Source organism: Daphnia carinata, chromosome 1 (assembly GCF_022539665.2).
Source record: "Daphnia carinata strain CSIRO-1 chromosome 1, CSIRO_AGI_Dcar_HiC_V3, whole genome shotgun sequence".
Taxonomy (NCBI): Eukaryota; Metazoa; Arthropoda; class Branchiopoda; order Diplostraca; family Daphniidae; genus Daphnia; species Daphnia carinata.
The window spans coordinates 9,190,599-9,203,754 of NC_081331.1; the positions used below are offsets into that span (position 1 = coordinate 9,190,599).

At 38.1% G+C, this 13,156-nt stretch overlaps 3 protein-coding genes and 2 pseudogenes across 4 annotated transcripts; 2 read left to right on the top strand and 3 right to left on the bottom strand.

Annotated features, from left to right (window-relative positions):
- Window positions 1–2,029: 2,029 nt before the first annotated feature.
- Window positions 2,030–3,514, bottom strand: LOC130694978 (venom allergen 3 homolog). Its single transcript, XM_057518100.2, has 7 exons — window positions 3,441–3,514; window positions 3,174–3,335; window positions 2,931–3,107; window positions 2,756–2,837; window positions 2,528–2,666; window positions 2,359–2,455; window positions 2,030–2,294 (listed from the first exon to the last, which is right to left on the bottom strand). Exons 1-7 carry the CDS (start codon window positions 3,492–3,494, stop codon window positions 2,145–2,147), a joined length of 861 nt encoding a protein of 286 aa, XP_057374083.1. The 5' UTR covers window positions 3,495–3,514; the 3' UTR covers window positions 2,030–2,144.
- A 1,859-nt stretch (window positions 3,515–5,373) lies between these two features.
- On the bottom strand, window positions 5,374–6,525 carry LOC130696115 (bystin-like; annotated as a pseudogene).
- Window positions 6,526–6,616: 91 nt separating this feature from the next.
- Window positions 6,617–9,612, top strand: LOC130694842 (endoribonuclease Dcr-1-like; annotated as a pseudogene).
- A 535-nt stretch (window positions 9,613–10,147) lies between these two features.
- Window positions 10,148–10,973, top strand: LOC130695095 (iron-sulfur cluster assembly 1 homolog, mitochondrial-like). The gene is made up of 4 exons (XM_057518219.1): window positions 10,148–10,320; window positions 10,456–10,509; window positions 10,569–10,674; window positions 10,734–10,973. Exons 1-4 carry the CDS (start codon window positions 10,237–10,239, stop codon window positions 10,880–10,882), a joined length of 393 nt encoding a protein of 130 aa, XP_057374202.1. The 5' UTR covers window positions 10,148–10,236; the 3' UTR covers window positions 10,883–10,973.
- LOC130694938 (uncharacterized) lies at window positions 10,804–12,619 on the bottom strand. Of its 2 annotated transcripts, none has more exons than XM_057518080.2 (4): window positions 12,377–12,619; window positions 12,134–12,312; window positions 11,390–12,076; window positions 10,804–11,321 (listed from the first exon to the last, which is right to left on the bottom strand). In XM_057518080.2, exons 1-4 carry the CDS (start codon window positions 12,458–12,460, stop codon window positions 11,066–11,068), a joined length of 1,206 nt encoding a protein of 401 aa, XP_057374063.1. In that variant the 5' UTR covers window positions 12,461–12,619; the 3' UTR covers window positions 10,804–11,065. The 2 variants fall into 2 exon arrangements, with proteins under 2 accessions (XP_057374063.1, XP_057374071.1); XM_057518088.2 differs by having other exon boundaries at window positions 12,134–12,306; window positions 12,377–12,604.
- Window positions 12,620–13,156: the final 537 nt, after the last annotated feature.

A 13,156-nucleotide genomic window follows, 5' to 3' on the forward strand; every position in this document is an offset into this window, starting at 1 on the left:
TGATTGAAATGATAGAATGATATCGGACAATTTTTAATGTTAGGATTAAATATTAATCTAGATATTGAAATCTAATTGTAAATTGAACTCGATTATTAATATTTGCGATCTCATCTCCTATAATCGTTAGCGGATGCATTAACTTATTAGTGTTAACACCGGCCGCCACGAGCTATGAGGATTCTTGCATATCATTAAAGGCGTTCTCTTCGTGCGGGCGTGACAATGAATCCATACCCCATACCCTTGTGCGGTATAGCATCTCGGGGCCTCCGAGTAGTAACTTGGAGCTGCATACATGATCGTGTAGCATTCAGGTGCCTTGGTGCTGTAATACTTGTGAGAATCGGTGTAGTAAGTGGAGGCTGCATATGTTGTGGTATAGTACTCGGGCGCTTTTGTGATGTAGTATGTAGGGGCTGTATACCTCGTGGTGTTATATGTAGGAGCCTTTGCGGTGTAGTATGTAGGGACATCATACGTCGTGGTGTAGTGCGGCGCAGTAGTGGTCGTATGGTAAAATCACTACCGATCCAGACGATGAACCCCTCGTCACACCTAAGGTTTTTCTTTTAAATCACCATGGTTTTCCTTTACCTGTAATATAGCAACAGCAACGGTAGGAATAAGAGCAGGATTACCGAGTTCGGGCAAGATGTTGAACGGCTTTTCTGCGTTTGTAGAATTCCTGGACAATCGTCCTAGGCGTCGTGCTACCATGGTTAATCTCGATCAACCGTAGAACGAAAACTCCATCGCAACCCAAATAATGGATGGTAAAAGAAGGGCAATCGCTTCGCTGGTTGTCATCTTCTTCGTCGTTATTCATGCTGGGCAGTAAATAATGTTCAACGAATTCTGTGCGAATAGAAACCAAGCAGTTCTTGTAGCACCAAACTGCCAAACTCAGTCAACAAATTTTCTTATACGTAACCAAGTTTTTCAGCATTCCCTAATTTCTCACTGGTAACACAAAAGTAACGCTAAGATTAAGCTAAGACAGCAACTTAAGCTAAGACTGGTCGAGCCCCTGTCTGCTCATCAAACCACTCTCTGCTCGTCAACCTACTCACTGCCCATCAATCCACTCTCTGCCCGTAAAACCACTCTCGGTTTTGTGGCTGACACTTGCTTCTCTGGTTTCGTGGACCCTAATCGCAATATCCAATGGCTAATAAAAATTTCATCTATGTTGTTATTTTTTCTTTTAACGCATTTATTTATTTATCTCAGTTGTTTCTGATGTACAACGGAATATCAAATATGAGATATTCCATACAAAGATTTTTACATTAACTGTTCGCGCCGAACTACGTCCTCCTTACAAAATGTGTGTGCAACACAATCTGGCATAGTAAATTGAGCTTATGTCCTACAAAATATGAAGTACCTGTACCCTTATACATATTGACATCCTTTTTCCTTTCCATTAAAAATCCAATCAAAAATCCACCGCTTAACTAAAATTTATAATACAAATTTTAATAGTTCAAAAGAATAAAAAAAAAAAAATACGTGGAAATACTTTTCGTGCAGATGGCTTATTATTTACTAGCTTCAACTAACCTGCGCTATACCTAAATACAAAATACTGGCAAAAAAAATTTTGCCGTACGAGAAATGTTTCCTATCGTTTTCCAACTTTCTTTCATGATTCTATTTGATCATTTCCGATGTTTGCATCGGTTATCTTCGATCCAAGTTTCTTATCTATTACTATTGGACCATTCAAATCGGAATGCACACATTTGGTCGACAACACGTTCTTGTAAAGCCATCTAACATAAAGTTTGATTTTTATTATTGGATATATGGATGAAATGGCCTAGGATTTATCATCGGAGCAGCAATTGCCGGTGCCTTTGGTAGTTGGTTTGCGGTAGTTCATTCACAGCGAACGTCGATTACTCAGGATATTTGAATAAGACCTGACAAGGCATGTAACAACCTCAGTTGAGACCTAGTACACTGAGGACTTGTTTTGTTTAAACTGAAGCCGGATTTTCAGGCACAATGTATTGAACCCACTAAAAATTTCCTTCGCCATGTTTTAAGCCGTTAAAAACCCTTGCTGCTACAACAAATGGTTTTGATATTATATCATTTCAAAAATAGCCGAACAAATTTTAAAAAGTTGTGGATTTTCAAGCACACAATCCGTCGTTGTTTGAAGTCGGAGCTGGACAGGCAGATCCAGCGGCTCCTTGAGCGTAAACTGGGGAATTTACATAATTTCCAGTCGGTCCATAGTTACAGACATAGAGCCTATTGTAGGGAAAATCTTCTCCAAAAGTCTGACCACATCAAAGACAGGGTCAACGTCAAAGTCAAATTGCTTAAGAAGAAAAAATGTCTTACAGCAGTCGATTGATAGTAAGCCACTCCACAGCCTACGGTATAAGTAGTAGCCCATACAACTTGAGTGTAATGGCCAATAACAGCAGGTGGACTTGATCTGTATCATCAGATTTTATGAAAATTAACGCTCCTACAGTAGAAAATACGCGACTTGGTAAAATTTTCTTACGGAAAGCTTGTAACATAAGCAGGTGTCATGGCCAAAACTTCATCGTACCAAGACGTAACAGCTGCAGGCCAATTAGATGAGTCTAACGAGTCGGAAGAAGCCCCAGAAATGTAAATATTCTGACCCACTCGGAATCGAGCTATTGGTATATAAAATCCATGTCAAATACCGAAAATAAATAGACTGATCACTGGACAGAGTATAGTGTAATATAAAAATTTGACTTACGGACGTTACGGCACTTGTCGTGGTGAAACACGCACTGCTGGGCGTGTGTTTGCGCCATTACGGCCAACTCCTCATCCCAGATCTTAACAAAATACAGACATTTAAAATACCATAACATTCCAAAGGGATTTACAGTATGTTTTTACGGTGAAAAAAAAAAGGAGTTTTTTCGTACCAATTGCCTCATGTTAGACGCCGATGGCTGAGGACCTGGAATTCCGCTAGTCTCGAGACCCTTGGCAACTTTGCGCCGGTAATCATTATGCATCTGTAAAATGATGTCGATTTCTTCAGCGTTGACACTCGATTTTGTTGGATACGATGGTAAACAAGCTGCTCCCCAGGTTGAATTCTATTTGTAACAAAATGAATATCGTGAATTCATTATCATTGTCTTTGAATATGTTTAAGAGTATACCGAATATTTGCATAGGGTATTTTCGCTAGGTACGCTGCACGTAGCAATGTTGCAGTATTCATTTTGAGCTATGGGGCTCAATGTCGTGGCGGTTGGCTTCAAAGTCGACAAGGTATTGGTGCAACTACACACCGTAGTTGGCTGCAACGTCATCTGGGCCTCCTTTTCATACAAAAGTGATTAATTAAGCACCAGAATAGTTAAAAACAAATTTGAATATAAGCAAAAATGTCCTGGTAGTTTTTTTTTTTCATGAAAATTACTTACTCCGCAAGCGGATAGGGTGACCGTGATCACCAAGGATACAGCGAAAAATTTCATTTCGACGAGAGTGGAACAAGCAAACAATGCTCTGTGTATATAAGCTGTTTCATACCTCGTTATTTATACATTTCTTTTTTCCGGATTGTAAGCGTATCACAAAATTTGGAACGCAAGTGTTTAATTCGAAGCGGATCCAGCTGCATTTACTGCGCGAAGTTGTTGACTGAAATAAAGTTTGCGCTCCAATTAAAACTAGGGTACCTCAGAATACGAAAAACAAAGAAGTGTAATAAACATACTCGGGTGTCGTGTTCGTCTGTAAAATAAAACGGATCTTATGAAAATCTAGGGCGTCCGAGTCGGGGGTTGATGAACGCAACTAGGACACCACATGTTGTCACTTATGTGTCGAATAAATCCATTGCGTATGACATTTTTTTCGTCGTAGATCTCGATGAAAAGATTGTGAAACGCACCAGGCATATGTTGTTCCCTTTCTTCTCTGTAATAAATAAAGACAAGCGGCAAAAAGTTCTGTGTTAAGTTAGAATATTAATAACGAGCGACAGTATGACACTGACTAAGACATTTTGGAGTGTGATAAAAAAGAAGTGAGTACTGGCTATCTCAACGTGAAGAAGCTCCTAGAAAAGAAGCTCCTCGTGTTAAAGAGAGCAGTTGCGTTTGTTTGGGGAAAGATAACAATAATTGTTTATTCATTTGATGCATGTTATGACGGTCTAATTGCTTTAGTATGTGATTTAGCGCTTTAAGATTTGTAAGTTCTAACAGCTAAACCCAATAGGTGGACTAAATTTAATAGTTGTAGTAGGCCATGCAACTGGTCTGTAGTAATGGGCAAGAAGATGGCGGTTTGTACCAAGTCTCATAAAGTTGTGATAAGACATAACTAGTCAACTTGCAAAATCATGCATATATTCTGAATCAGCACAACAATTCCAATTTCAATTCAAATACCTACCTTTGTTGAGCTAGAGGTATATCTCTACCTTTGTTCCTTCTTCCTACTAGAGCTCAGTCCAATTCTGAGACTACTAGCGGAAGCTACTGGCGCGACATACGATTTGTTTTGTTTTTTTCAGTTTCGTGTCAGTGTCTTCTGACAGAAAGCCTATCTCAGGTTTTGCTTAATAAGAAATCGTATCCTGTGAACTTATCTCAACCCTTCTGTTTGCAGTTTTTGATACTTTGAAAAATGTTTCTGATATTCACGCATCTCCTATCCGGTGCCGATTGATGATCTTTAAATTACCAAGTTGCACTAAAATAAACAGCAGCTACGTCACTTGCCCTTAAACATCGGAACACAAGACGGCGGGGTTGTTTTTTCAAGGCTTCCTTTCGGTATTCCGTGTTCTTTCGTGATGTTTTTCCTCATCGACTCGCATACGTATGTGCCTTCTCTCCCGTTTTATTTTCAATATTAGCCTTAGCCATTACACCATGGTAGGTTACAAGAACGTGACAATTTTTTTTTTGCCTTCTCTCCCCTCCCGCCTCCTCTTTATACATGTTGATATCAGATCAAACTTATCTCTTGTTAACCAATCACTAATTGATTAACGGTTTAATCTAAGGTTTGTGTAATTAATTGCAATTGTTTTTTTTCCTACTTACTTTTCGTCTTCACCATCCATTGCTTGAGTTTCGTGCTTTAGCTTCGTATCGATGATGCCGAATGTAATTTTTTGGCTGACAGTTTTGAACGGATAGGAAAAACAGGTATCTATTTTGAAAGGATAGTGAACAGAGGTATTTTACGTTTCTCTTTCATTCCAAGTGCCTTGGAAATAAAGAACGTATTTTAACCTACCTTGTTTTTCATTGATTCAAAATATTAATTGTACGTAATTTTTCAAATTCCTGGTATATCCGCAGAAATGGATAAATTTTACACTTGTTTGTAGTAGAAACGACGACAAAAGGTCGAATATCAAATTTATTGATCGCTCAATGCTTGTCTTAATCTATCATTTCTTCATCTCTGCAAGCAGAGTGCAGCAGTTTACGGCGGATTTCTGGTGTCAACGTATGGTGCTTGTGAACAGTGTTTAGCTGAAGGAGCGCCTGTTTCTGTTCGCTACTAAGATCCGCTTTTTATCGCTGACAAAACGTCAACAGCGATTGATGCCACAAAACGGGCATTTTCCTGGAATGGAGCTGAAATCTGTAACAAAAAACATTTCAAAACGTTAACTAAAGAGTTTTATCGAATCTGCATTCGACCATAAAAACTCACTTGACGAAATGGTGAACAGCTGCATCAACTACGCGATACGGCACAGCGTATTTTTTGTCGAAAAAGATCCGCAGAAAAATTGAATTTGATCCCATGTAGACATTTCAGCTAGCTTCCATATGGCTGCAGCAAAGTGTAAGACAGGGATGGAGCATTGCGAAATGACGGAGCCCACAATGAAAGCTTCTCGTAAGGTGCAGCTGCCACTCCGGGGTAGCTTATTAGAAAGGTAAAGACAAAATAATAGTTCGAAATTTTGCTTGTATGACCTCACAGAGTGGCAGAATAAATCAGTAAAAAAACGCCACAGGTTTAAAAAGAGCTTTCCGCAGAGCTTGATAAAGATGAAATAAGTCAACATTATCATAATAAATCCATGAACTAGTAACGAACTTCAACGCTAGACAACCAAACAGAAATACCGAATTTGTTCCCAGTTCTGCAAAGGATGGATGAGTTTGATCACTTTTGATAGATTTCCACTACGATAGCGTTGTAAAATTGATGCTACACTGCGGTAAAAGGATTTTACACGTAGATCACGCTAGAAATTTGACACCTACGAATGAAAACATTCAAATGTTTAGCTTTTGTCATTGATACATGAATAACACTAACTACTACTTTCTATTTCAGAAAACTGAATTTGGATCTCAGTCTGTTTTCTGTTATTTTTCCATGATAATGTTAGTCAGATAAAGCCACCCAAAGTGAAGTGAGGCCAAGCCTTGTCTTTAAAGGCTGAAGTGGTGCAAAGAAAATTTTGTCGGAATAGCGCCAACCCTGCTTGTCTATAGCAAGCGGCAAGAGCCTATGCCGAAAGATCATGCTGTAAACAAAAGCTTTTTAACGTAGTGGTTCGGTTCTATCCCACACTACGTTAGTTGAAACCTTTTGTTATTTTACCTCAGTGGAATGTTTTGAATTTGCTAAATCCAAAAACACCATTGCATGTTTGAAAGCAGATTTGGAGAAAATGTTTGTTGCTGTAATGTTAATTCCTGCAAAAGCTTTTGAAGTTTGCAGGTATGTTTTTGTATTATGCTCAGTATTCTAAGGTATCTGTCTGATGATCTATTTAATCAGTTTACCCCAACAACTCGAGAGGTTTTTCCTCAGTGTACCTTACACCAACAGTTAAATTGGCACTTCAGTGATCTGCCTACTTACATCATCACAACTCCTTTGATGGTGGGAATTTTTCACAAGAAAAAGTTGTAATACAATGGAATTGTCAGAGGTATGTCTAAGCATATGAGTATTTTGAAAATATGATATAACATCTGTTGCTTTTTTCTAGATGGAAAGATGAGTTAGGAAAAGCCAAGTGCTTTTTATGATTTATATGGTTTTCCTTTGAGCTATCCAGAAAGACTTCTTTGAAGTGAACAAGCTTAAGTTGTTGATATTGGATGACTACCATAATGTTATGAATGACGAAGCTTTGAAAACAATATTGGCTTTATATGAAAAGCCAGCAAATAGTCTACATCCAGAATCCTGAGAGTAACTGCATCAGTTGTCAATAACATATGCAAGCCAATGGAACTATCTCATTTGATATCTATTCTGGAAAACAAATTGCAGTCAGCTATTTCCACTTCAAACAATGTTTAATCGGAATTACGGTGAGGAACCATTAGCATTAAAATTATGATTTCTTCAAGTCGCCCAACGCAGTAGTGTGAAATATCCTTAAAGTCCGAAGCCACTCGTTTCGAGCTAGAAATTATGGATAGCGTTCAGCAGTTGAACAATTATCGTCGAGACAGTCGGTACAATTCAACAGAATACTATGAGCAAAACTACCTTAAAGAAATTCCCGATTCCTGGCTTGAACCTGTGATCTACTTGAGAGTATATCCAAATCATTCAAAATTTTGGTAAAAGATATAGCATATCTTAATTAATAATTGTGGGTTACTGTTAGTGGTTGTAGTTATTGGTAATATTGTTTTGTTTGTGTAGCAGGTTTTGATTTTCTTTCTTTGTCTTTATTGATTTTCTTTATAGAAAGAATGTACCCTTATCTCGGTTGCAACTCACAACTATTTCGTTATCTTAGGTCCTTGGGGGAGCAGACCGTGCTGCTCTGGTGTACCTCATTCATTTAGAAAAATTTAAAACCAAAGCAGCTTATGAAAGACACTGTCTTCTTCTGTGCTTAGTCTTCACAGTTTTACTTGAAATGCGGTTGGCTTTCTAATGGTAGTGATATCAAAGTAATTTTCATTCTTTATATTCCATTTTGTAGGTCACTGTGCGAAGAAAAATTTCAGTGATACTCCGAATATGAACGTAGAATAGTTTAGCCACCCTAAAGTTCTTCGCCTTTTGGACGTACTCTGCATTTATCCACCGCCAATAACTTCAAAATTGCCCGGAAACAACGATCCATCAGAGCAAACCGATTCCGCCGTATTAGTTCATGCTGACGATCTCGCTGATCAAGTTCAAAAATTGCCCACGGAAACATTACAGCCCGTAGAGTTACCTGAGAATGGCCCGTCCTTTGTGCGTCGGTCAACAACTCAGTCGGGTCACATAAATCGTCGCAGTCGTCCCGATTTCCCTGCACGTCATCACCAAATTCGAGAAGCCGCTTATCAGCTATGTCGAATGATTTTCACTGAGAGGCGTACCACAACCAAATTACTTTATCATCTTGTAAAGGTTATCAAAAGATGATGTTACATTATCATTGTTGGATTAAATATTTTAATTTATTGTTGTCTAGGATGTAAGTCGATGCGACCCTCAGTTAGCGCATCTAAGCCCTCACTATATTGTTCATCGGGTTGAAGACATGACCGTTAAGAAAATAGAACGTGAAGATCGGAAGCAAGAAGACGTTATGAAACGGTTTAGTAGTCGTGATTGTAATATTCTCGTAGCCATGAGCGTTTTCGAGGATAGTATTGACATTCCAGCGTGCAACCTGGTTATGCGGAACGATTTGCCACAAATTTACTGGGCGTATGTTCATTCAAAGGCTCGAGCGCGCGCTAAAAAATACCATTATATTCTGATGGTCGAGAAGGATAGATAGATAGATAGGATAGAAGGATAGATGAATTTCTGGTGAATCTCGCTCACTTCCATGCCATTGAACAAATTCTGCCAAGCAAAAGTGGCTATCACAACTCTTTCGCCGAGTTCGTCAATCACAGTGAAGATGTGCTCAATAATATTGGGAAACCGTACACTTCTGGTGACGCTTCAAAATATTATGCGTCTTTACAAATCGCCATCATTAACAGGTATAACGCAAACAGGTTTAAAATGAAAACGACTGTAATTTTCAGAAAGATAATATTTGTAGATATTGCGCAAAGTTGCCCAGTGATTGTTTCACGCGGCTTATTTCTATTTGGAAAATATGAACAGTAAAGCGAGAATACGTTGCCTCATTTGTATGGGACAAGTGGTCCGAAATATTTCAGACAAGTAATGCAGCAGAGAAAATATGCTCGGATGTAGCTTATATTTGCTCATTACAACTACCAATAAAATTCTCCTTTGCGGCAAACTGTATCAGGTCTTCCCATGCCGTCAAAAGTTACAGCAAACGATTGCAGTGCCGGAAGCGTGTCGGTTATTGCACCAGCAAAAAAGCTGGACGATAACTTTAATCCCACTTAAAAGGAAAATCGTTGACTGGAGGAGGAGGAATATAACGCCGATTTGGAAGATAAAATTGTTTCCAACAATGTGCCACGTCCGGGCACTACAAAAAATCACCAAATCGAAGACAGTAGCGTAGCAATATCGCCTTCAACGCCGCAGAAACGAAAAAGTAAGGAAGAGAAAAAGAGCACGGGAGTTTCTTTATTGGATATCGCCTAAACAGATGCAGGATCTAGCCTGAAGAATCGCAATTCTTTTAATCCAATAAAACTAGTAAGTGCCCATAGTGTATTTTTATATTAATAAGGGGAGAATAGCAGTGTTCTGTCGAATAAAACTTTCAAATAAAATTTCGAATAGAATAACGCAAAAAATCGAATATTTTATTCGTTATTCGTCGAATAAAAATGTCCTTATTCGTATTCGTTATTCTTATTCGTTGTAATTTCGTATTTTGTCATTTCGAATACAATTTCGAATAAGTAATTTTCTTGTAGGACAGGCAGTCTTGTTTTGATTGCTGTCCTGTTTTTTTCTGAAGGTAGGCTAAATGCCACTTTTATTCGATATTTGATTCGAAAATTTACTCGTTATTCGTTATTCGAAAATTATTCGTATTCGCGAATAAAACGTCCATTTTATTCGTTATTCTTATTCGTATTCGTTTACTTGGCTTATCCGTATTCGTTTACAAACGAATCAAGTTTTTTCTTATTCGACAGAACACTGGAGAATAGCCGAAGGTTTCCACATTTGTGTGGGCTGACATCTAGCGGCGAGACTGAGCTTGTTTCAGCATGTTCCACTCAGCATTATGGAATTGATCGCAGTCTTTACGTCGTAGTCTGCGTTTATGTGTGATTGTTATGCAATGGTTCTAAAAACTTGACGATTATTTTGTAAACTTCTGAAATGGCAGCCCGTATAGCAGCTTCCGCAACTGTACGCGCAGTTAAAGCAAGAAAACCATTTCCTACTCGTGCTGCCCTTGTTCTTGTAAGTATGTTTTCAAACATGAAGTGGTCAACATAACATTCCATTGTTCCATGTGTACATAATTCCTAATGCATTAAAAAGGATACTCTTCTTAAATCATATTTTTATGCCTATTTTGGGTGGTGATATACTCAGACTCCTAGTGCAGTTAAGCGAGTCAAGCAACTTACCGAAGGCAAAGATGATCATGTGAGTTTTCATTTTATACTGTTAGATACACATTTTATTGTTGGTTTTTTTTTATCCAGGTTGGATTAAGGATAGGTGTGAAGCAGAGAGGTTGCAATGGATTTAGTTACACTTTAGATTTTGCAGCAAAAAAAGACAAACTTGATGAAGAAGTACTTCAAGATGGTAATATATAGCTTCTTACAAGCAAGCAAAATAAACATTATGTATTATTGCACTTCTAGGAGTTCGGATTTTTGTTGATATGAAAGCCCAACTTCATTTGTTAGGAACAGAAATGGATTTTGTTGAAAATGAACTCTCATCAGAATTTGTATTCAATAATCCAAACATAAAAGGGACATGTGGATGTGGAGAAAGTTTCTCTGTGTGATAAAAATGAACAGTAGAACCTTAATTGACTGTACATATTTAAAGGGTTAGTACATACATAGATAATAACAGCAATACATAGTCAAATACCAGAGCTTTTTAAATTTAATATACTGATCCGACAGCAAACACTAATGCGTATGTGATGTGAGAATCTTTCAGAAAAGCAAGTACAACGCCATTCTTAACGAGAGGAAGATTCTGCATATTCGTGAAGGCCATAACGTTCGAGATATTGCTGGGACGACATACTCATTTCTACTGATTTTGAAGTTTTAAATTTATAATCTGAAGTCTTGTTTTCAACGGGCTTCGATTGTCCAAGATATTTCTCAGCCAAACGCTCCATTTCCACACTTTGATCCGTTTCCTTACGTGCATCCCAGGCATAGCTGAGTTTGGCGTTCGAACGAGGATAATAGACTGGGTTACGTGGAGTACTAAAATGACAAGACAGAACAACTTTAGCATAACACCCATTAAAAAAAAAATAAGAATAATCTATTACTTTAATGCAAATGGATTGATGAAACTGATTCCGAGTTCTTGCACGCGTTGCATCGTTACTTTACGAGTAGGGTTTTCCGGGAACATGTCGTGGAACACATGCCTTTCTGGTGTTCTATTCTCAACATTCATATCTGGAGCTTTTTCCATGAGTGGTTTTCTGCCATTAGTAATGTTGGCTTGTGCCAATAGCTTTTGAACATGTTCCATAACATTCTCACATGATTCAGTACTTTCATCTGATTGTTCAGAAACAGATTCTTGATATTCTTGCATGTTGACCACAAAGGATTGCTGGGGACTTGGTGGTTGTTCCACAATTGTCTCAAGTTGGAGATCTCTGAAAGTTAATGTTATCTCTGTACGATCCTGTTGTTGACGTGCAGTGGGAGAATCACTATGGGAGTGGGGGAAAAATCGGGCAGATGGATGACACTTGGGACTTTGAATGTCAAAATATGATGATGTTTGGGTGGCACCATTAGCTCTTGGCTTATCTCCTAATTGGTCTTGTAATCTTTCTTGATATTGAAGAAGCTGTTTGACTTGTTTCTGGAGGAGATCAAGTTGCCTATTCTGATCTTGAATGAGTTCTTTGATATCTGGGTCAACAGATGGAGACATGACAATACCAGTGGCATTTGGTGGTGGTGTTTTACAACCACATGGTGGTGTATTTTTTGCCCAACTGTAGAATTTTAATTGAAAATGCATTTAAGTTTTGATAATATTTGTTGAATTTTACCTTGCAGTCTTTTTGAGAACTGAAAGTGGAGTCAGTTGAGGAATAAAACCTGGGCTTTTGACAGGTGAGGTTTGAGTAATGGTACCTCGGGGTTGGAGGGATTCTTTAAAGTTGGTTAATACATCTCCGGAGTACAATGATGGTTCAGACACTTGGGGTGGAATTTCCAAACCCTGAAACTTTGAAAACAAAACAGCAATCAGCTTTATGTATTACAGATATTATCTAGAATTTCTTATTTACCCTATTAATTAAGAAAGGCCTTGGTAATCTAGGCTCGTTAATACTCATGCTTGAGTCACCTAGCTCGTTATCAGATGTAAACATCTTTAATATAGACACTCTAGTCAGCTAAAAATAAATATAAATCCAACTAACTGAACCAGATATTAATTATTTTAAGTTTCTTCACTGTATGTTCTTTTTTCTGTTCTAAACTAACTGCACTAATCTGGTAGTTTGGAATGAAAGAAAAATGGAATTTTTGGGTGTAAATTTAAATTCTCAACGGCTGACAGAAGGACAGAATACAAACGCGAGAGAATTCAAATGCGCCGAATATTAATTCCTAGTACAAAAGAAAGCCACCAGGTGGCAAAACAGCTGGTCTTCCTACTGAACTCATTAAAGTGCTCTTCTCGATGAATCGTGATTCCAGCTTGGAACTACCTCTAAAACCGGTAAGAAAAGTTCATCGCTGATGAAATATAAATAGATAATGTATTCAAGAACTTCAGTTGTGAATCAGAGTGTATAGTTGTATCGGATTATGGGTGTTCGTTTTCGTCTGCAGTGCTCGATAGTGCGCAAGCTCAGTGAAAGAAGAATGGCGGCCATTTGCCAGAGGGTGATAAATTCTGATTGTTGGGGACCTTTGAACGTTAGCGCCAAAGCAGTTGAAATTTGAAATCTTGTTCCTCAAACTATTGCATTTCTTTATCATGAATAGGGGTATTAGTAAAATGAAGCTTAACAAATTAAACAATCATTGGATGAAGGCGGCATGACTAAAAGCCATCCAAC

Coding starts and splice junctions, on each gene's coding strand:
- LOC130694978 (XM_057518100.2), bottom strand. CDS start 3,494: ATGAAATTTTTCGCTGTATCCTTGGTGATCACGGTCACCCTATCCGCT. Junction 3,108..3,173: donor ATACCCTATGCAAATATTCG/GTATACTCTTAA, acceptor TGTTACAAATAG/AATTCAACCTGGGGAGCAGC. Junction 2,456..2,527: donor GCTTATGTTACAAGCTTTCC/GTAAGAAAATTT, acceptor CTGATGATACAG/ATCAAGTCCACCTGCTGTTA.
- LOC130695095 (XM_057518219.1), top strand. CDS start 10,237: ATGGCAGCCCGTATAGCAGCTTCCGCAACTGTACGCGCAGTTAAAGCA. Junction 10,321..10,455: donor CTCGTGCTGCCCTTGTTCTT/GTAAGTATGTTT, acceptor TGATATACTCAG/ACTCCTAGTGCAGTTAAGCG. Junction 10,510..10,568: donor CCGAAGGCAAAGATGATCAT/GTGAGTTTTCAT, acceptor TTTTTTATCCAG/GTTGGATTAAGGATAGGTGT.
- LOC130694938 (XM_057518080.2), bottom strand. CDS start 12,460: ATGTTTACATCTGATAACGAGCTAGGTGACTCAAGCATGAGTATTAAC. Junction 12,077..12,133: donor GTTCTCAAAAAGACTGCAAG/GTAAAATTCAAC, acceptor AAAATTCTACAG/TTGGGCAAAAAATACACCAC. Junction 11,322..11,389: donor ATCAATCCATTTGCATTAAA/GTAATAGATTAT, acceptor TTGTCATTTTAG/TACTCCACGTAACCCAGTCT.